Source organism: Siphateles boraxobius, unplaced genomic scaffold, assembly GCF_051911475.1.
Source record: "Siphateles boraxobius isolate OS27281-9 unplaced genomic scaffold, OSU_SipBor_1 22, whole genome shotgun sequence".
NCBI lineage: Eukaryota > Metazoa > Chordata > Actinopteri > Cypriniformes > Leuciscidae > Siphateles > Siphateles boraxobius.
Genome location: NW_027508833.1, coordinates 12,689,114 through 12,712,240, shown reverse-complemented (window position 1 = coordinate 12,712,240; position 23,127 = coordinate 12,689,114). Strand labels below are relative to the sequence as shown.

Genomic DNA, 23,127 nt, shown 5'->3' with positions numbered 1-23,127 from the left:
CTAGATTTTGTATTTGTTCAAAGCAGTGGCGGGCCTTGCATTTCACACCTAGGGCATCAATGGCGTCCTACCTGAATTAATAACTTTTAATAATGTAGCAGAGAATAGACTCTCTATAATTGTTGTGAAATTGCTGTTTTTATTTTGCACCAGCAGTTATTGGGTTAATGCGGTTAGTTCGGAAAAGGCCGGGTAGAGAGAAACGAGCGAGTGAGTTCGGCTGGTGCGTTTGCGTACAGTGGTTCTTGCGTTCCAATTATAAGTTCAGAAACGGAGCCTCCTTTGAAGTGTCTTTCAAGGGTTACAATAGTCCCTTTTCAGACGTTACAATAGTATGAATGTTTGAAAAAAAAATGAAGTTTCGATCATAAATTTAAAAGAAAAATTAAGAAAATCATATTCACCATGGAAAAAACGGGGGCAAAAAAGCATTATACTCACCAAAACTACTGATTATTTTTTACACAAAATTCATCCTTATTTCTTTCCTTCAAATACTTCAATTACTCTGTTGTACAGGTTATCTGTGCGTTTCAGTTCCAACAATAAGTCTTTTCTATCGAGGCTAATGCTGAAAGTCGAGGTCCCGTCATATTTCTGGCATAAGTTTTAATTCGCTTTAGGGCTGAGACTGTCTGCTCGACAGAAGCAGTGGACACAGGGACAGTCACCGCAATACATGACGATGTGTACAGCTGCCCCATGCTCTCACACAGATTTTTGAAGGTAATCAATGAAATCAGTGGGACTTTTGCCTTCAAAATCATTCGTGGCATACATAGTCGGTTCTGTTTTTACCCGGACAGATCGAATAGAGTTCCGTGACTCTGCGTTAAGCTCAGGCTTAATAAGAGATTTTTTTCCGGTAGGTTTAAACCTGCTGGGGGTCGAGGAGGGAAAAAAACATTAATTTGTGGGTTTAAAAACTATTAAATCTACAGGAATATATTGTAGTTTACGCAGTTCGCTACAGATGCGGTAAGCTAGCTCTGACTACCAGTAATAGTACGCGCTATGAACACCCAATCAAAGGATGTGAAAATGCCGACGTTACCGTACGCCTGCTAGATGGCCCTGGCGCAGTCTAATCGAAATCTGATTGGCTGATTAAATCTGACTGATTATCTGATTGGTAAAAGCAACAGTTTCATTGCCATTCATTTTAAGCTAGAGGCGCCCGCACTATCGATTCTGAAGGCCTCAAGGCAGATTTCTTTGACCCTGACAACACAATGGCTGAAATATGATTGGATAAAAGCTCTAACATAAACATACACTACTGGAAGCAGCGCAACCAAGAGAAAAGCTAGGAAATTAAGAGAATGGACTATTGGAAATAATTTGATACTCATTCATGGAAAAATATATTAAAGTGCAAGTCAGTGATTCTGATAGTGTTTAGGCCAGCAGAGAAGGCCTTGCTGGCCCTGACGGCCCACCACTGATTCAAAGGTTAATTGCAATTTGTAGGATGGTTTGTATTTATTTGTGAAATATTATCTAGGCTCATTTATTTATATTTGTAAAACACAATGCATATGTGCATAATAATAACAAGTAAATAATACGTTTATGCATAATAAACAGACATCACCAGAGCAAAATATTCTGTTACAATATAGTAGTAATGATTTAATGAATTTCTTCGCTGAGAAAATAGAAAGCATCAGAAACACAATTGTAGATGTACAATCTTTTATGGTGTCTTATGATTCAGCCTCAATTATCGCTCCTCAAGAACAACTACACCGCTTTACAACTATAGGACAGGAAGAGCTAAATAAACTTATTATTGCATCTAAACCAACAACATGTTTAATAGATCCAATACCCACTAAACTACTGAAAGAAGTGTTACCTGTAGTGGAAGAGCCTCTTCTCAATATTATTAACTCGTCTTTATTTTTAGGTCATGTTCCAAGAATATTCAAGCTGGCAGTAATACAACCTCTCATTAAGAAACCACAATTAGATCCAAATAACCTAGCAAATTACGACCCATTTCAAATCTTCCATTTATGTCTAAATTAAAAAGTGTCTGCTCAATTGTGCTCTTTCTTGCAAGAAAATTATATCTATGAAACATTTCAGTCAGGATTCAGACCGCATCATAGCACAGAAATTGCGCTAGTTAAAATTACAAATTATTTACTTTTAGCTTCTGACCAAGGCTGTATCTCAATACTAGTTCTACTCGATCTTAGCGCTGCGTTCAACACTATTGATCATAAAATACTCTTGGATTGACTACAAAACTACACTGGTGTTCAGGGACAGGCATTAAACTGGTTTAGATCGTACTTATCAGACCGTTACCATTTTGTCTGTTTAAATGGGGAAAAATAAGGAAAAATGACAAAGATAACGTCAGTAGACTATGGAGTGCCGCAAGGATCGGTGTTAGGCCTTTTGCTATTCTCAATATATATGCTGCCACTTGGTAATATTATAAGAAAACATGGAATTAATTTCCACTGTTATGCTGATGACACTCAATTATTTCATCGCGACCAGATGAAAACGCTAACTTATCTAAATTGACAAGAGTGTCTTAAAGATATAAAATGCTGGATGACGTGTAATTTCCTGCTATTAAATTCAGATAAAACGGAGGTATTACTTATTGGTCCAAAAAACTACCCACAAAATCTTGTACAATACAACTTTAATTTAGAAGGATGTCCTGTTACTTTATCCACTACAGTAAAAGACCTGGGTGTTATACTAGACCACAACTTGTCTTTTCGAAAATCATATTTCATATGTTACAAGAACAGCCTTTTTCCACCTTAGAAACATTGCTAAGCTACGTAACATGCTATATGTTTCTGATGCAGAAAAGTTAGTTCATGCATTCATGACCTCGAGACTAGATTACTGTAATGCTTTATTAGCTGGCTGTCCTGCATCCTCAATAAACAAGCCACAGTTAGTGCAAAATGCAGCTGCTAGAGTTCTTACTAGATCAAGAAAATATGATCATATAACACCTATTTTATCATCTCTACACTGGTTACCTATTAAGTTCCGTATCATTTACAAAGTATTACTACTGACCTATAAAGCCCTAAATGGTCTAGCTCCTGTGTATTTAATGGACCTTCTATCGCCCTACAATCCATCGCGTTCTTTAAGATCACTAAATTTGAGGCTTCTGGTCATTCCTAGGATATCTAATCCACTAAAGGAGGGAGGGCGTTCTCACATTTAGCTCCTAAACTCTGGAATAGCCTTCCTGATATTGTTCGAGGCTCAGACTCGCTGTCCCAGTTTAAAACTAGATTAAAGACGGGTTTTAAAAAAAAAAATAGGCTTTTATTCACATATAAACATTGATAAACGCACACATCAGTTGTGGTAAACTACTCAAGCATATTCGCTTGATGTGTGAGAACCAATAAGGTTCATTCTCATGTTACGCAGCATGTTTGAGCTTCAGCAAGAGGTTTGTTCTCATGTGTCAAGCAGGTTCGGTTAAGCTTCTGTTCATGTTCGCTGATCAATGTTTATATATGGATTAAAGCCTAAATTCAGTCTGTTCATCATATAAAGCTTTCGAGTGTTTTCAGAAAATTTGGAATAAACCGCTCAATTCATTTGGATTAGTTTTACAATCTCTTAATGAACTTTTTGAAGTGGCAAAGTGGTAGTTGTGTAGCTGAGGGACAGAAAGCTCTCAGATTTCTTCCAAAGAGCTTCATTTGTGTTACAAAGATGAACGAAAGTCTTGCGGGTTTGGAACGACATAAGGATGAGTAATTAATGACAGAAATTTCATTTTTGTGTGAACTAACCCTTTAATTTTCTTGTTATGTGAAAATAAACCAAACACCTGCACACTCTTTCATGGGGCCATGTTGGCAAAAATATTGTTGCTTGTAAATATTGAGATTGTATCCAAGGATATCTTTACAGAATGCTCTTGTAATTGGCATACCTAATCTATGAACAGAAACAACCTTCCATTTCAATTGGTGAAAGTGAAAGTCTCACGTGATGGCCAAGTATGGTAACCCATACTTGGAATTTGACCTCTGCATTTAACCGATCCAAGTAAGTGCACACACATTAGGAGCAGAGTAGTGAGTAGTGAACACACACACACTGCAAACGTGGATACACACTACCGGAGCAGCGGGCAGCCTTGAGTGGCGCCCGGGGAGCGATTGGGGGTTAGGTGCCTTGCTCAAGGACACCTCAGTCATATTCCTGCCGGTACTGGAATTGAACCAGCAACCTTTGGGTCACCAGTCCAACTCTGCTACCATTAGGCCATGACAGCCCCAAATTGGTATCACCAATCCTTATTAATTTTCATCACCTTCCCTTTCATTCTGGTATATAAACCCGACTTCAATTCAAACAATTACCAATGTCATGCTACGCCAATAGCTAGTTAGCGTAGTCTTTCATTAAAGCTACAATATGTAAGATTTTTGTAATAAAATATCCAAAAATCACTTGCACAGTGATATTTCCTGCAGTTGTGTAATTACAATATCCCAAAAGTTCCCAAAGATTTTTAATTTCAGAGAAATTCCAATTTTTAATAATGGCTCGTCAATGTTCACCTTTCAATGACGTATATCCACGTTATCCCTGGTTTCCGTTTGTACTGCCATAGTAACCATGGCGACAAACGTGGACAACCATTACATCTAGAGGCACGCTCATGCTGTTGTTGTTTCGTTCAAGCATTATGGACCATGGCAAGCAGACTTTGGGACAAAAGGAGAACTAAAACGAGAATCAATATCAGAGTGGCGTTTTCGAGTAGCAGAGAGCTCCACGTTCGTGACAAACTTCGACTTGCCAGAGATGCCACTCTTGCATGTACTTTATTAGACAGGTGAGCAAATGTACATAAAACTAATCAATGTTATATAGCATTGCAGTTTAGCATTGCAAATGCAGTTTAGTGTGATAGTGTGGACCAAGTGAAACAGCGCTGCGTTAGCTCACAAGTTTCATTCGTCTAAAAAACTGACCTGTGCGAGTATTCGGTAGAACGAAATGTCCTTATTCCTCATCCATAAACATTATTAGATCCATCAGCATGACGAAGTTCCATAATTCCACTTATGCGTCATCAACCTACGCCTTTGTTATTGTAAGAGGTTAGCGACCCCTAGTGGTGAAATTTTTTACATATTGTAGCTTTAATACACAGGTGACAAAAAGCAAGAACAGTACACATATTCCCTTGTGTACATAGGTGGTTGATGCAAGGAAGACTGCGTTTAAAAATGGTTTCTGGAAACAAAATAAATATGTCCTCTTGGCACCTGTACTCACTAAGGTTGAGCCTCAAGCATAGATGGCACAAAATCTCAAATTTAATGAATGGCTATGCTCTTCCTGATTTTGTAATTTCATCTGAATATTAACATTTCTGAGATTTAGTCAGTCAAAACCGTTTTCAAAGTTAATTGATCTAATTTTGTGTCTCTGGATAATAATCTGTGACATCTGTGGGTTTATGACATTTATGGTTTTAGATATAAATTTAGACCATTGGGATAAGACGGGATAAGTCCTGTTATAGTTCCATTTTCATAATGTTCGATCATTCCTGATTTCCTAATTAGTTTCCTCGTTTGTTAATCAGTTCCATCTCACCTGTTCTCTTTAAGTTAATCAAACCACGTCTATTTAAGCCCTCAGTTCCCTGTGTCGTCAGGAATTGTTTATGTTAGTGTGTAGTTGTGACTCTTATTCTCCTAGTTCATTAAAAGACTTTGTTTATCTTTGACCCTTGCATGTGTGTCTACATGTGACAAGTGTCATTATTTCTTGTTTAAAACATGTATAATTGATGGGATAATTCTATAATTACATGTATTAGACATACATTTTTCTTTTACATCTTTGCTATTCATTAAACCTATTGTTAAACTATTATTAGAGTGATAGAGTGAAATCATTCAGTTTGAATTAATGTTGATAATATGATATATCTTCAAATAAAATATGGGTAATTAGATATGTATATATTAATTTGCCTGTATATGTCAAAGAGCAAATTTCACTTTCATCTCAACCTACCACTGATCTAATAGTTTAAGAGCTGCAACAAAATGCTAAGAGACTGATGCAAAGGTCATCACTTTAAGCTTTGCGAAGTTTGTTAAAAAAAAGATAAACACAATCACATAATTAAATCTCACTGAATTGTCTTTCAATGTTATACACAGTTCAATCATCCATCATGTGTTTCCAAGTAAAACATTTTGCATGTTTTTGTATGTCACGTCTTGTTTAGGTTTTGTTTCATGTTCTTGTTACATGTCTGTTATGTGATCCCCTATTCTAGTCATGTGATCCTGCAATGTGTTCTTTGTTGTCATGTGCTCATTGTTTCATTGTTCACAGGTGTCCCTTGTCTAGTTATTAGTCTTGTGTATTTAAGCCCTCATGTTTGCCATGTGTCTTGATCAAGTAATTTTTCACTGTAATCACTATTGGTGAGCGTTCTGTTCATGTCCATGTTTTGAGTTCATGCCACGTCATGCCTTTGTTTTATGTTTGATTACGTTTTGTAAATAAGCTGCACTTGGGTTCTCTACAAACTTGCCTTTAGTGGACATCCTTACAGTATAATTACAAATATAGACAAGTACTAGTTCTGATACATAATTAATCTGTACTGAATTGGACATGAATAAATAATAATAACTAAAATATACTATATATTGCTATATATTTATCCATACTGCAATGCAGAAATCTATTTTCTTGGACCCAGTTTTTATTAGATGTCTTTAACTACTATGTACAAAATATTTGTAAAATATGTCATGTCGTTACATTTAAAGTACCTGCATTTAATTACAATATGTATTTACATTGTTAACCATATCCCAACCGTAAACTTTAGCTCTAGCTCTAACTCTACCCATATCACTATCAGCAGCAAATGTCAATCTGGCAATACTTTTGCAGAACAACATGCATTTAAAAAAGAAGTAAATAAATTAATCAAATGTTTTTTGTTTTTTTAAGTAATTGCTTAGTAGTTAAAGACATCTAATATAAAGCGGCACACAAACCTTCAACAGTTATTATGGGGTAAAAAAAGCTTGGCTTGAAAAACACTTGTGTAACCAACCATTGCTCGGAACATAAAAACCTTGTTGCTCACTGCTTACTAAAGATGCTGCATAATTAGACAAAAGAAGCAAACCAACAATAAGGTCACCCTTTTCAATGTCACTGCAGAATGATTACTTTAAACCTTAGTTGTGATTATAGTGGTTGACAGAAAATTAGTACTTTAACTTTAGTTATTTAATTTTAGTTATTTAAATTTAACTTTATAACATCACATTTTACCCAACATCATAAATAAATACAGAAACACACATTATGATGTTCATTCAATCAAAACACCTACCAGACAAGCCCAAAAGCAGCCAGGTTCAAATCCAGCACTGTTCCTCCTCACAGCATTTACACTGCTTTTTGTTTATCAGTTTTTATAAATGACTGAGTTGGTACAGACAACAGTCTAGTTTGAGGAAGTCAGGGGGAAGGAAGTTTACGGGGGAAGTGTGACAAGTGTCAAATGTCTACAACAGTAAGTTTGAACACATAACAAGTAAAGAGAAAGTTGTGATATATGCATTTTCATTATATGATCTATTTAGGCCATATTTGATAAAAATAAAACACCGCCTAAACCACAATGGACCCCATTTTTAGAAAAAGATATAATCTGATATTCAATACTGCAGCATGGCAGAGATGACAAACCAGGAACAAATAGGCCTACAATTTCTCATACATTAAAATTATATTAATTTGGCAGCAGGTTAGCTTTAGTACCGGATTGTGGGGCTGAATAGAGAGAATCCGATAGTAACAGTGTGTCATCACCATGTTGAAAAGAAGTATAAAATCAGCAAGAAAGTGATGCTCTTTTCTCACCAGCTGTCCTGCAGATGAGAAATGATGGTGGGCGTCTACCTTGTTTGCTGCATGTTTCTGTTTGCAAGTGTTGCAACTACAAAAACATTAAGAACAGCACAATACTATATAAGCTGTGAACTAACGTGTAAGCTTGAAAGTAGGGAACTGGGCGGCTTATGTAATTTAGAAGGTGGTTAACAAACTGCATTTTCTTAGAAACTTAGGTTACACTTTAGTTTAGGAAACACATATTCAGTATTAAGTGAAGTGACGTGAAGCCCAAGTATAGAGGCCTCAAGAAGGCCTCCTTATAATGCAGAATAAGGTCAGAGGGACAGAAAGCTCTCAGATTTCATCAGACATATCTTCATTTGAGTTTCGAAGATGAACAAAGGTCTTAATGGTTTGGAACGACATGAGGTTGAGTAATAAATGACAGAATTTAAATTTTTGGGTGAACTAACCCTTTAATATGTACTTTATGCACTGTTAATGCCAACTACATAAATTATGGCAGATTGGTCACAATTGAAATTGCTATTTTTAATCCCAGGGAAATTTAACTATAAGATTATACAATCTTTGTTAATAGGCTTTTATTCTGTTGGCAACAGACACATTTTAATTTTGACATTTTAATTTTTGCAATTTCTTTTACCAGATGGTGCCATTTCTCAGGTTTGGCCTATAAAGCAAATACTCGCTTTATTCCTGTTTTCTGCTTCTGCATATTGTAGATCCAATTGGATAAATTATGCAGCTATAATTGTGTTGGTTTGGATGTCAGAGTGTGGTTTGTATGTATGTAATTAAAAAAAATTCTGTGTGTGTGCTTGTAATATTTGAGAGAGAAAAAACCCTACTGCAAAACTCTACTCTACTTCTCTATTAGTGTTACTCGATCTTAGAGCTTATTTGATACTATTGACCACCTTTTTTTTTTTTTTTATAAACTCGAAAATTATGTTGGCATTGGTGGAATTTCATTAGCATGGTTTAAATCATACTTATCTGGCCGTTATCAGTTTGTAGCAGTAAATAAAGAGATGTCTTATCGATCACAAGTTCATGTCAGGGTTCTCCTCTGTCAGTCTTGTCTTTGTTTAATCTATCTTTGTTTGTGTTGTGGTTGAACGCATGGCTCTGTCTTTGTGTTCACCATGTGCTCCTCTGTTCATGCCTTCTTGTTTTCCAATTGCCACGCCGTCTTGTTTAGTCATTGATTAGTCTTCGTTTGTCTGAGTGTGCTCACCTGTTCCTTGTCTGAGTATTGTCACCTGTTCCTCGTGTTTTCTGCTCCCTTTATATTGTGTTCTCTTTCCCTCATGTTTTGCCAGTTCATTGTCATTGAGTGTGTTGTGCTACCGGTTACTTATTGCTCATGGTTCCAGTTGTGGATAGTGGCTGGATACCTTGTCCTTGTGTCTGCTGTGTTCCAGCCCTGCAAGCTGAGCTTCTCTGATTGCTTCCTCTCTCTACCAAGCAGCAAGACTGGTGCAGTGACTGATCGTGCCCCGTGAGTCCATCTACGTGTGCTGTATGATCTTGTCTGGCTCTCGGTGCATCCATTGGCCTTGTGTTGCACATCTACCACAGAACACCAGTCTGTTCACCTTGGGCTGGGCACCCTCTCAGCTTCCTGTCATTGTGCTTTGTTCCCTGCCTACTGTTTGGACTATTATCCAAAGATTGCAACTCCAGTCTCAGCCAACAAAACAAGATGGCCGCGTTAGCTTGAGCGTCTGCTGTTGGATTCGACTGCTCTGTAAATCGGGCCTAGCTATAATTGGAATCATCAACCATTCTAAATTTATTTTTAACCTCTTAAGTTTGCGTATTGCTTTTGTATTTTCTTTATTGGAGTATTTTTCTCCCATCCCAACTTTTTTCAGCAATGGATCAGGCCGAGGTTTTCTCTACAAACAATTTGGGATGCAAAGCCGGTCATCTAATGTTAGTTACATACATTTTCCTGAAAAGAGTGAAGGCAGTGATACGATCGCCTTTTTGAAACAATTGATTCCGCTTCTTCTCGGCAGAGATCAATTCTCTGCTGCACCGGTTATAGAGAGCGCTCTCCTACATTTAGTTCTGGCTCCAGGCCTGCGCCCAGACCAATCTTGGCCAAGTTTCTGCATTTCCAGGACAAAGTAAAGATTTTACGTTTGGCCAGGGAGAAAAAAATAACTCCTTTATAAAAGGTACTCGAGTGCACATTTATCTGAATTTTAGTGCCGGTTTGATCAAGAAGTGTCGGCAGTTTGATGCTGTGAAGAAGAACCTCTGTGCTGCGGACATTAAATACTCGTTGCTGTATCCCTGTACGTTGAGGGTGATGGTGCACGGAAAACCTAAACTATTCCGTTGCCCTGACGAAGCAGAGACTTTCTTTTGAGATTTCTCCGTCTCCTCTCCATCATTATTGTAATCTCTGCTCCATAAGTGATTTTTTTGGTGGTTTCTCTTTTTTTGTGTGTGTGTTGGGAATATATGGAGTTAAATTTGGGGTGATATACTATATATATATATATATATATATATATATATATATATATATATATATATATATATATATACACACACACACAGGTCCTTCTCAAAAAATTAGCATATTGTGATAAAGTTCATTATTTTCCATAATGTAATGATAAAAGTTAAACTTTCATATATTTTAGATTCATTGCACACCAACTGAAATATTTCAGGTCTTTTATTGTTTTAATACTGATGATTTTGGCATACAGCTCATGAAAACCCAAAATTCCTATCTCAAAAAATTTTCATATCATGAAAAGATTCTCTAAACGAGCTATTAACCTAATCATCTGAATCAACTAATTAACTCTAAACACCTACAAAAGATTCCTGAGGCTTTTATAAACTCCCAGCCTGTTTCATTACTCAAAACCGCAATCATGGGTAAGACTGCCGACCTGACTGCTGTCCAGAAGGCCATCATTGACATCCTCAAGCAAGAGGGTAAGACACAGAAAGAAATTTCTGAACAAATAGGCTGTTCCCAGAGTGCTGTATCAAGGCACCTCAGTGTGAAGTCTGTGGGAAGGAAAAAGTGTGGCAAAAAACGCTGCACAACGAGAAGAGGTGACCGGACCCTGAGGAAGATTGTGAAGAAGGACCGATTCCAGACCTTGGGGGACCTGCGGAAGCAGTGGACTGAGTCTGGAGTAGAAACATCCAGAGCCACCGTGCACAGGCGTGTGCAGGAAATGGGCTACAGGTGCCGCATTCCCCAGGTCAAGCCCCTTTTGAACCAGAAACAGCAGGAAGAAGTGCCTGACCTGGGCTACAGATAAGCAGCACTGGAGTACCCACAGTCAGTGATGACCTGGGGTGCCATGTCAGCTGCTGGTGTTGGTCCACTGTGTTTTATCAAGGGCAGGATCAATGCAGCTAGCTATCAGGAGATTTTGGAGCACTTCATGCTTCCATCTGCTGAAAAGCTTTATGGAGATGAAGATTTCATTTTTCAGCACGACCTGGCACCTGCTCACAGTGCCAAAACCACTGGTAAATGGTTTACTGACCATGGTATTACTGTGCTCAATTGGCCTGCCAACTCTCCTGACCTGAACCCCATAGAGAATCTGTGGGATATTGTGAAGAGAAAGTTGAGAGACGCAAGACCCAACACTCTGGATGAGCTTAAGGCCGCTATCGAAGCATCCTGGGCCTCCATAACACCTCAGCAGTGCCACAGGCTGATTGCCTCAATGCCACGCCGCAATTTCTTTCTGTGTCTTACCCTCTTGCTTGAGGGTGCCAATGATGGCCTTCTGGACAGCAGTCAGGTCAGCAGTCTTACCCATGATTGCGGTTTTGAGTAATGAAACAGGCTGGGAGTTTTTAAAAGCCTCAGGAATCTTTTGCAGGTGTTTAGAGTTAATTAGTTGATTCAGATGATTAGGTTAATAGCTCGTTTAGAGACCCTTTTCATGATATGCTAATTTTTTGAGATAGGAATTTTGGGTTTTCATGAGCTGTATGCCAAAATCATCAGTATTAAAACAATATAAGACCTGAAATATTTTAGCTGGTGTGCAATGAATCTAAAATATATGAAAGTTTAATTTTTATCATTACATAATGGAAAATAATGAACTTTATCACAATATGCTAATTTTTTGAGAAGGACCATATATATATATATATATATATATATATATACATATATATACAGGTGCTATTCATATAATTAGAATGTCATCAAAAAGTTGATTTATTTCAGTAATTCCATTCAAAAAGTTAAATTTGGATATTATATTCATTCATTACACACAGACTGATATATTTCAAATGTTTATTTCATTTAATTGTGATAATTAAAACTGACAACTAATGAAAATCCCAAATTCAGTATCTCCGAAAAAATTAGAATATTACTTAAGACCAATTCAAAAAAGAATTTTTAGAAATGTTGGCCAACTGAAAAGTATGAACATGAAAAGTATGAGCATGTACAGCCCTCAATACTTAGTTGGGGCTCCTTTTGCCTGAATTACTGCAGCAATGCGGCGTGGCATGGAGTTGATCAGTCTGTGGCACTGCTCAGGTGTTATGAGAGCCCAGGTTGCTCTGATAGTGGCCTGCAGCTCTTCTCCATTGTTGGGTCTGGCGTATCGCATCTTCCTCTTCACAATACCCCATAGATTTTCTATAGGGTTAAGGTCAGGCGATTTGCTGGCCAATTAAAGGGTTAGTTCACCCAAAAATGAAAATTATGTCATTAATGACTCACCCTCATGTCGTTCCAAGCGGAACACAGTTTAAGATATTTTAGATTCAGTCCGAGAGCTTTTTGTCCCTCCATTGAAAATCTATGTACGGTATACTGTCCTTGTCCAGAAAGGCAATAAAGACATCATCAAAGTAGTCCATGTGACCTCAGTGGGTTAGTTAGAATTTTTTGAAGCATCGAAAATACATTGTTCCAAAAATAACAAAAACCACGACTTTATTCAGCATTGTATTCTCTTCCGGTTCTGTTGTCAATCCGCGTTCATGAGTCCGCTGACGTAAGACGAGCTGACGTGTTATCTGGTGCGCCCGAGCTTCGTTTACAGTCTGAGGGAGATGGACGCTGTAAAAAAAAACAATCTTTGCAAACATGTCTAAGGATTTCGACACAGGGGAAGACTTGCATTTTTTTTTAACCAGACATATTTATTTGAACCCGAATACACGGACGCACCAGATAACACGTCAGCAGCGTCTTACGTCAGCAGACACTGGCCTCGTTTTAAATACTTATAGTGCTTCACGTCTATTGCGATTGCGATATCAATAAATCGACTGCTGGCAGTAGATCTTTTTCCTATTTAGCACCAAAACTTTGGAACAATCTTCCTAGCATTGTCTGGGTAGCAGACACACTCTGTCAGTTTAAATCTAGACTAAAAACACAGCTCGTTGACCTAGCATACACATTATCAATTTCTAATATTCAATGCGCATACCTACAGACTAAATGCATAATACGTATTTGCACGCCGTCAGCGTTTTCACATATTCGCATTTAAGTTTGCGTGGAGATTACTTTTATTTTTATTCACCTTAGAACCTATTTTATGGTTTGCTTTCTCGAGCCACCAGGCACTGTTGTTGTGGGGATGAGCGGGCCAGAGCGCGTTAAGGGTTTTTGTTAGAACTGTGTCGTATAAGCGGCCCCTAAGTTAATAACTAATTATCTTTGCAACGGAAGTTAATCAATCAAAACTAACTTTAGCTGGACAATAACTTTATTCTAGAGTTGCTGTAAAGCCAAAACAATCACTGTTACATTAATTTCCTATTATCACTGTAAAGCTGCTTTGAAACAATCTATTTTGTTAAATGCACTATATAAATGAAGGTGACTTGACTTGACAAATCACAAATCCAACCACTGTATCCCAGTGGAGTTTTGCTGGCATCTAATGGGGAAAATTTGATACTTCGCCCAAACAAAATCTTACTGGAAGCTCATTTTCTGAGATATCAAACTGCTTCAAATATAAGTTTTACATAAAATAAAGGTAGAACTTTATTTTACAGTGTACTTGTTACATGTACTTTCCACAGTAATAACAGTAAATTATGAATAATTACATGAAACTAACTCACAACCAAATCCTAATCCTACCCTAACCCTATAGTAAGTACATGTAGTTGCTTATTATTAATCAGTACTTAAATATATAATTACACTGTAACAATGACACCTTAAAATAAAGTGTAACCAAAATAAATTGTCATAAACTTAAACCTAAATAATTTTTTTGGTTTTACTTTGTAAACTTAATTTGCCAAGGGTCTTATTTAAAATGTGTAAACTTAATTTGCCAAGGGTCTTATTTAAAAACGAGACCAAACTTAAAGGAGAACTCCGGGCATTTGTTAAGTTAATCTTAATCGTTATATCTTTGTGAGTACTGTCTATATAAAAAAAAAAAAATTAACCGGATTGGTGCTTGCAACACGGAGACGTTCCCGAAAATGCCCAGAGCTCCAACTCAGCTAAAATGGCAGTTATGGGGGAATAACTGTCTTGAGTGTCTTTGTACCTTTTAACAGACACAAAGTGCAATTAAAATGTCTGTCCAACATGAACAGGGCCCTGACAACTGACTTCCCACAGGGCTTCAGCGCGAGACTACAGCTAGCCGTCTAAATCACTATTTAGGTGAATTTAAACAATGGCTAAGTTGCTAAACGCACCTTGTTCACATGTAATGGCCCTGTTCGTGTTGGACAGACATTTTAATTGCATTTTGTGTCTGTTAAGTGGCACAAAAGACACTCTTTATGTATATGCCCCCATAACTGCCGTTTTAGCTGAGGGGGAGCTCTGGGCATTTGCGGGAACAGCTCCGTGTTGCAAGCACCAATGCGGTTCGTTTTTTTTTTTTATAGACAGTACTCACAAAGATATAACGATCAAGATTAACTTAAAAATTGCCCGGAGTTCTCCTTTAAGCCTGTGCTCCCAGGCTTCAAATTTGTATGACAGTTTTTTGACACGGACATTTTTATCCACTATGTGGACAATGTGACCTATGTGTAACTTTTTTTAATTGATGTACAAGGGCTAAAGTGTTACCGAAAAGTACACATGTGATAGCTTTAAGATAACATACGATTACAACCCAATTTATTTCTTAAACGTAATGGATGTCTGAGCAAAACTATAAAAAAATAAAAAAGGGAAAAATAGGAAAAATAAAAGGGAAAATAAATGTAGGTTGGGACTCGACTAGGGCTGATCGATTATGGAAAAAATCATAATCCCGATTATTTTGGTCAGTATTGAAATCCCGATTATGTAACACGATTATTTCACATGACTTTGGGAGCGTTGCATTTATTAAAAAGATTTATTTCAACAATTCTTAAAAAAAAAAATAATAATAATAATAATAATTCGCAATTTGAACATTTATGCTAACTTTAACTATTAAAATAAATAATATAACAGATAATACTTCAATAAGTATTTAATCATTCCCGCAGGTCTACCACTTATAATGCAGGAAATTCCCCCACAAACATTGATTCACTTTAGCATGTAGATTGTATGAGTAGCCTAAATTAATCACAAATTTCACAAACCACGTGAGTGTTCAGTGTTCAGCTGTGCTTCTCTCTCTCGGTCTCTCAAAATGGGTTGGACAAGGCAAGCGTCGAAACTACGTTCTCGCGTTTAGGAGTCAGGACATGACGGAATTGTCACTTGCACAATCGGGCAAGCATTGCATCATAACTAAAGTTGATAATTTTCACTTCTTTTTAAGTCTTATGAGTTTAAACATTCAAGCTGAGAGAGTTTATGGTTCCGGGAGGGGCGGATGTACGCGTGTCATTCAGAACACAAAATAAGAGTGTTCTTGCAAAACAGAAGATGGCAAAATAATCATTTTTACTCAATTGTACTATTTTGGTGATCGTTGGGAGCCAAAATCAAAATCGAAAATGAATTGCATAGCCCTAGACTCGACTTTAACCTTTGAGAATTGACTGAATCATGTAAAGTTTTCTCTTTAAGACAGATTTGTGTAGAGGTGAATAAGAGGGCTTAGTGATGGCACTTAATTTTACATTCTGTTCTGAATGTACATACTAGGTACTTACAGTACTATGGTAATAACTTGGTAATAACTATGACCTAAACCTATGTTAAGTCCATGTAGCTACTTTAAGGCCCAAGATGGCAGCCAAGTCAGTCCATTGTTTGTGTGTTAGTATGTGAGATCTGAGTTTTTATGCAAGATATTTTATGTCATTTGGGTTTTATGTCATTTGGGCCTGAATGAGTGGAACCAAGAAAAACAACTTTCCTTCAGCTTGGATCTTTGGATGGTCAATTTTTTATTAGATGCCTTTGGATTACCAAAGAACTCTGGAAGTCTGGACCGTTTGAGGCTGCTGTCCACCTGCTGCTGTACAGCTCCTAAGGACATAACACTTTGCGGATCTTCTGAGTGGGGACTTACTCCTGCTGCTGGATTTTGTATTTTAAGGCCTAGTAGCACACTGACTGTCATAACTGTGGACCCTGGGTGAGGTGGAGCGACTGTGCTTCTCCTGGTCTGCAGATTTGCCCACAGTCACTGTTTCACAAATTGCCACATTCCACACTGCTACATGTCCGCAATAAAACAGCAGATAAGTTGGCATCATGTATTTCTTTATAATTCTGTTGCTTATTCATTGTAACCCGGGTCTAAATGTACTAACTGGGCACAACGTCGACTGGGCACAACTGGGCACAAAAGGTACAACAAGTGAATCCTTGTTGTACTAGTTACACTCCAGGCAACTCTCAATTTTTCAGACGAGAATTCTTGAGTCACATCACCAGACAATCAGTCCACTTCATCAACTGACGATTTACTACTGTGAAGGGCAAGTCAAAGAAGTCCAGTATCTTCAGAATATAATGCTGTTATCTGACTATTTTATTGTCAAAGAGGACTCTTTCTCACAGTGTGCAGGTAACAGTGGTTCTGATAAATCATCTCCTGTTAAACTAAAACTGCGATGTATAGTAATGCTTTTATTGTTGTTATCTAGAAATGTTCAGCCAAATCCTGGGCCTACTACATCTGTGCAATGTCTACCCACTCCCTCAGATTTCTAAAGTAGATCAGGCCTTGGTTTCATACATTTAAAAGTTAGAAGTCTGGTCCCTAAAATGGATATGATCAAGATCTGGGCAAATACGATAAACACTGTTGTAATGGTTCTATCAGAAACTTGGCTTAAGAAATCTGTAACTGATGACTTAATTTTTATTGATGGTTACAAAGTCTATAGAACTGATCGGTTGGGTAAAGGAGGTGGGGTTGCCATGTATGTCAAATCCAAGCTCATTAGCTCTGTAACTGTCAATTACTAAAGCTAAACAGTTTGAGGTCTTGGCCATCAAAGCAGGCGTATCAAAGGATTACTACATCACTGTTGTTGGTTGCTATAGACCCCCATCTGCCGCAAAGGTTGCTTTCAAATCTATTTCACATATTTTACATGAATTCAATGACTCTAAATTCATCCTTATGGGTGATCTAAATTGGGACTGGCTTTCAGGGACGTCAGATTGTTTTCAAGAACTGTGTGATTCATTAAACCTAGTGCAACTCATTAATGCTCCGACAAGGCCAAATTCTAAAGCACAACATAAATCTATCTTGCTTGATTTAATTATAACAAATACATCTCACAAATACACCTCAACTGGCATATTTTGCAATGATGTAAGCAATCATTGTGCAATTGCTTGTGTCAGGAATACAAAAATCCCCAAGGTAAAACCCTGATTCATTTTTAAAATATATTTTAAATGTTTTCAAGAGCAGGCTTTCCTGCATGATTTATCTCATAGTGATCTTAACAGATTAACTGTACTCTAATAAACATGTTCCCATTAAAAAGTTTAGGATCAGTGGTAGGGAAAATCCCTGGTTCTCAGACAGTCTTTCAGAGCTAATTCATTTAAGAAATAAATCGTGGGCCCAAGCTAGATTTTCAAACTCCAAGCTAGATTTTCAAACTCCTCTGCTGATTGGACTACGATTAGAACCTTGATGTGCACCTTGATGATAAGAAATTCCAAAATCAAAATTTTATCTGAAGACAGTTACAGAGAATCTAAATAACCCCTCTAAATTCTGGAAAGTAATTAAATCAATTTCAGGTAAACATGTTGCTTCAAGCCTCCCTGAACATATTCTGGTTGGATCAGATGAAATAAAGGATAAAGCTGCTATGGTCAGTCAGTTAAACAGACACTGTGCTGGGTCTGCATTTGACAGTTCAAATGTTAATGCAACTGAAAGAAATCTGGATTTGTTTGATATTAAAACTATTTCAGTTGTTCAAGTTTGTAAAGCTCTGAAAGGTATTGAACACAATACCAATACCTGAATCATAATCATACACTGTTCGTTCGTTGGCCAGAGAACTGGCCCCCTGACTGAGCCTGATTTCTCCCAAGGTTTTTTCTCCATTTCGTCACCTGAAGGAGTTTTGGTTCCTTGCCGCTGTCGCCTTTTTCCACCTTTGTTGCCATTGGCTTTTGGCTTGCTTAGTTGGGGATATTAAATTTAACATTTAATTTAATATTCAACAATAATATTGATCTGCCTGCATTGACACCATTTTATGAGAACTGAACTGAGCACACTGAACTTACTTAAGCTGAACTGTGATGCTATTTTCCAGTTATCTCTGTAAAGCTGCTTTGAAACAATCTGTATTGTAAAAAGCGCTATATAAATAAATGTGACTTGACTTTCAAAGTTTTGTTATTGAGCACTGTGTGAGAATACATTTATGTGCTGACAAAAAATGTAAAACATTTTTCTGGAACATATGTAGTACATATGTCTTCTCTACCTGTTGAGGACTTGGCTCTTTGGTTTTGGAGGTTGTCCCTACGCAGAGACTGTGTGTTTGCAGTGTCTGAATTGTGCCGAATGGAGGGCGGATGCCGTTTCACGGTCAGTTGCAGACTCTGATCGCTGAATAAAGTCTGTATCAGAGCCAGGTCCAGAGAAGACACCTCACAACCATTCAGAACCACGATCTCATCACCAGGCCTCAGACCTATCAATGATATAAAACAGGAATGAAGGGGAAAAAAAATTATAATATCCAGTTATAAAACTGGTGTCTTCACTACAGGACATCTTTTGGTCTTTATAAAACATCTTTTAGATATTTGATCAACATATCCAAACACCATAACCTACATAACCTCAGAGATAAAAGCTGTATCTACAGAAGCAAAAGTACCTTCGCTGAAAGCAAGCCCATCAGGAAGAACTTCACTGACAATGATACGGCTGTTTTGGAGGTTGTCTACATAGCCTGTCACAGCAAAGCCTTGAGGAAAAGAAGAAAAAAACACTGTGAGAAACGGCATGCATCATAAAGTGCCATCATTCCCTGATGAGCTTTAAAAGAGCCACTTAAATTTCCCCTTGCAATAACTTGCTTACCAAAGTCACCAGTTAGACTGGGTCTAGACATGTGCAGAGTGCAGATGCTCAGTTGGCAGACCTCCAGTTCGTCATATGACTAGGGTGACAAAGACGTCTAGGTTAGTGCAAAAATCATGCAGTTCACCAACTTCAACTTTTATAAACCGAGCCATTATTCATTGAACATTAAGCTTTGCCATTATCAACATCTTACCAAGGTCTGCAGAAGCTCAACAGCTGATGGTGTTAATACCTCCATTATGTCTCCTACACACCTTCTCAGCCGTAAACAGTGCATGCTGGGGTCCAGGTCTATGAGCTAAGAGAGGGAAATCTATCTTAAGATTCAGCCCTTTCCACATACAATAAATTTAATGTATAGCATCAAGACTTAGTGTACCAAGTTGTGTGAACATGACACTAGCAACACCAAGGTCATGGGTTCGATTCCTATGGAAAGCAAGAACTGATAAGATGTGTACCTTGAATGCAATGTAAGTTTTTGGCATCTGCCAAATATGTAAAAGTAAAGTAGCGGGCAACATTTAAGTCAATAACAAGTAAGTCATATGACTTCAGGATAGTTGGAATATGGTGCTGTAATGAAGGTCACTGTATGTTTTTGTTGTAAGAAAAAGAGCAGTGTGAACATTCTTCAAAACATCTACTTTTTTTGTTCCACAGGAGGTCATTTTGGACTGGAACGAGATAAGGTTTAGTAAATGGTGACTATTTTGGGTGAATTATTTGTATTATGTAAAATTCTTTGACAACACAATATATGTGGTCCTTTCCAGCTACATCAATGTAGCAACAGTATGAGATTTTCCAGTCAAGAAATTTTCAGGACTTTTCTTCTTTAGCACAAACTAGACAATGGTCAGTCACTGGCATATCAGTGAACGGTAAACTGCAGTACCGTTCAAAAGTTTGGGGTCTGTAAGATTTAAAATAATAATAATACTTTCATTTTGCAAGGATGCATTAATTTGATCAAAAGCACAGTAAAGTTACAAAAAAGACAAAAATGTATTATGGATTCCACCAATATATATATATATATATATATTTTTTTTTTTTTTTTTTTTTTTTATTATTATTATTTTTTATAAAAAACTGTTTTCAATATTCATAAGAAATTTAATAAGACATTTTTCTTGAGCACCAAATCAGCATATTAGAATGATTTCTGAAGGACCATGTGACACTGAAGACTGGAGTAATGATGCTGAAAATTAAGCTTTGGTCACAGGAATAAATTATATTTTAAATATATATTCAATTAGAAAAGTTCTTTTTAAAGGTCACACTTTATGTTAGGTGTCTTAAATTTTTTAATTTACTTAAGTAAATATTAGTTAAGTACAATGAACTTATTGTGTTGATGTTGTATTGCAAAACGGGTAAGGTCGGTATAAGATGTAATAACATAAATTAATAACAGATGTAATTATATGTAGTTTTTTTTTTTTAAATATAGGTACAATGTAAAAACACATATGTACACAAACAGTGCACTGCATCAAATTATTAATTTAAATGTTAGTACATAGTAATATTGTGAAATATTGTTTCAGTTTAAAAGGACCCAGTTTATATTGTGTCTTTAACTACTGTTTTTACAGGGAGTATAAGAGACTTCTTTCAATGAAAAGGTAAAAAATCTCACTGACACTTTTGAATGGTAGTGTAGATAGTTACTGTATGAATTCTGATAGTATGAATGATAGTTACTGTAGGATTTCATGGAAGGAGAGCTCGATTGCTTACAGAGAGGCTTTAAAAGCTGCTATATCTGCTTATTTTTCAACCCTATTAAAAGAAAATAAATATAATCCAAGGTATTTATTTGAAAAAGTGGCTACACTAACGAAAAAGAAAGCTTCAAGCCCAGAAGTTTCCAAGAAACACAGCAGTAATGACTTTATGAACTTCTTCACTTATAAGATTGATAATATTAGGGACAAAATTATAACTATGCAACCGTCTACTACAGCATCACATCAGGGAGTGCATTATAGTCTCCCTGAGGTAAAATTTGATTCATTTGTTGCCATAGGAGAGGAAGAATTTTGCAAACTCGTTAAATCATCTAAATCGACAACATGTATGTTAGACCCTATACCGACTAAACAACTGAAAGAGATGCTTCCAGAAGTCATAGATCCTCTTCTTAACATCATTAATTCGTCTTTTTCTCTAGGATACGTACCAAAAACCTTTCAGCTGGCTATGATTAAACCGCTTGTTAAAAAAACGCAACTTGATCCTACAGAATTAGTCAATTACAGGCCGATCTCAAATCTACCTTTTCTGTCAAAGATACTAGAAAAGGCAGTATCCTCACAACTGTGTTCCTTTCTTGAAAGAAATGGTATCTGCGAGGAGGTCCAGTCAGGATTCAGACCGCACCATAGCACTGAGACAGCTCTCAGAGTCACAAATGATTTGCTCTTATCATTCGATCGTGGTTGTATCTCTCTATTAGTGTTACTTGATCTTAGTGCAGCATTTGACACCATTGACCACATCATTCTCTTAAATAGACTAGAAAACTATGTTGGCATTAGTGGAATTGCATTAGCATGGTTTAAATCATATTTATCTGACCGCTATCAGTTTGTAGCAGTAAATGAAGAGATGTCTTATCGATCACAAGTTCAGTATGGCGTACCACAAGGCTCAGTACTAGGACCGCTGCTGTACATGCTACCTTTAGGAGATATCATTAGGAAACATGGAATTAGCTTTCACTGTTATGCTGATGATACTCAGCTCTATATTTCTTCCAAACCTAACGAAACACACCAATTCACAAAATTATCGGAATCCATAGTTGATATCAAAAATTGGATGACTCGTAATTTCCTACTACTAAATTCTGAAAAAACAGAGATTCTAATTATTGGACAAAAAACTTCCACATGTAATAACCTAGAATACCGTCTAACACTTGATGGCTGCTCTGTTAAGTCTTCGTCGTCAGTTAGGAACCTGGGTGTGCTCTTTGATACCAATCTTTCATTTGAAAGTCACGTGTCTATTGTCTGTAAAACCGCATTTTTCCATCTTAAAAATATATCTAAATTACGTCATATGCTCTCATTGACAAATGCGGAACAACTAGTTCATGCGTTCATGACATCAAGGCTAGATTATTGTAATGCTCTACTGGGTGGTTGCCCTGCACGCTTAATAAACAAACTACAGCTAGTTCAAAACGCGGCCGCTAGATTTCTCACCAGAACCAGGAAGTACGACCATATTAGCCCGGTTCTGTCAACACTGCATTGCTCCCTATTAAACATCGTATAAATTTTAAAATATTGCTGATTACTTACAAAGCACTAAATGGTTTAGCTCCCCAGTACTTGAGCGAGCTCTTAACGCATTATAGTCCTTCACGTCTATTGCGATCTCAAAACTCCGGCCAGTTGATAATACCTAGAATATCTAAATCGACTGCTGGCAGTAGATCCTTTTCCTATTTAGCACCAAAACTTTGGAACAATCTTCATAACATTGTCCGGGAAGCAGACACAGTCTGTCAGTTCAAAGCTAGAATAAAAACACATCTCTTTGACCTAGCACTCACATAAAACTCTATAGACTTCTATAATTCAATATTAGGCTGCTTAGATTAGGTCAGCCGGAACTGGGAACACTTCCCTTAAATCCTGATGTACTTGTTACATCATAAGAAGAATGGCATCTACGCTAATTTTAGTGTCTTTGTTTATCCCGA

The 23,127-nt window shown here is 37.1% G+C and overlaps 1 protein-coding gene across 5 annotated transcripts in view; it reads right to left on the bottom strand.

Moving 5' to 3' along the window:
- Positions 1 to 23,127, bottom strand: part of tiam2a (TIAM Rac1 associated GEF 2a) — a 137,572-nt gene that overhangs the window by 37,282 nt on the left and 77,163 nt on the right. For all 5 annotated transcript variants that reach the window (XM_077238647.1, XM_077238645.1, XM_077238648.1 and 2 more), the window contains 4 exons: positions 19,597 to 19,701; positions 19,401 to 19,479; positions 19,195 to 19,284; positions 18,796 to 19,005 (listed from right to left, as the gene is read on the bottom strand). In XM_077238647.1, coding sequence (XP_077094762.1) covers positions 18,796 to 19,005; positions 19,195 to 19,284; positions 19,401 to 19,479; positions 19,597 to 19,701 — 484 coding nt within the window. The remainder of the gene's footprint in view (positions 1 to 18,795; positions 19,006 to 19,194; positions 19,285 to 19,400; positions 19,480 to 19,596; positions 19,702 to 23,127) is intronic.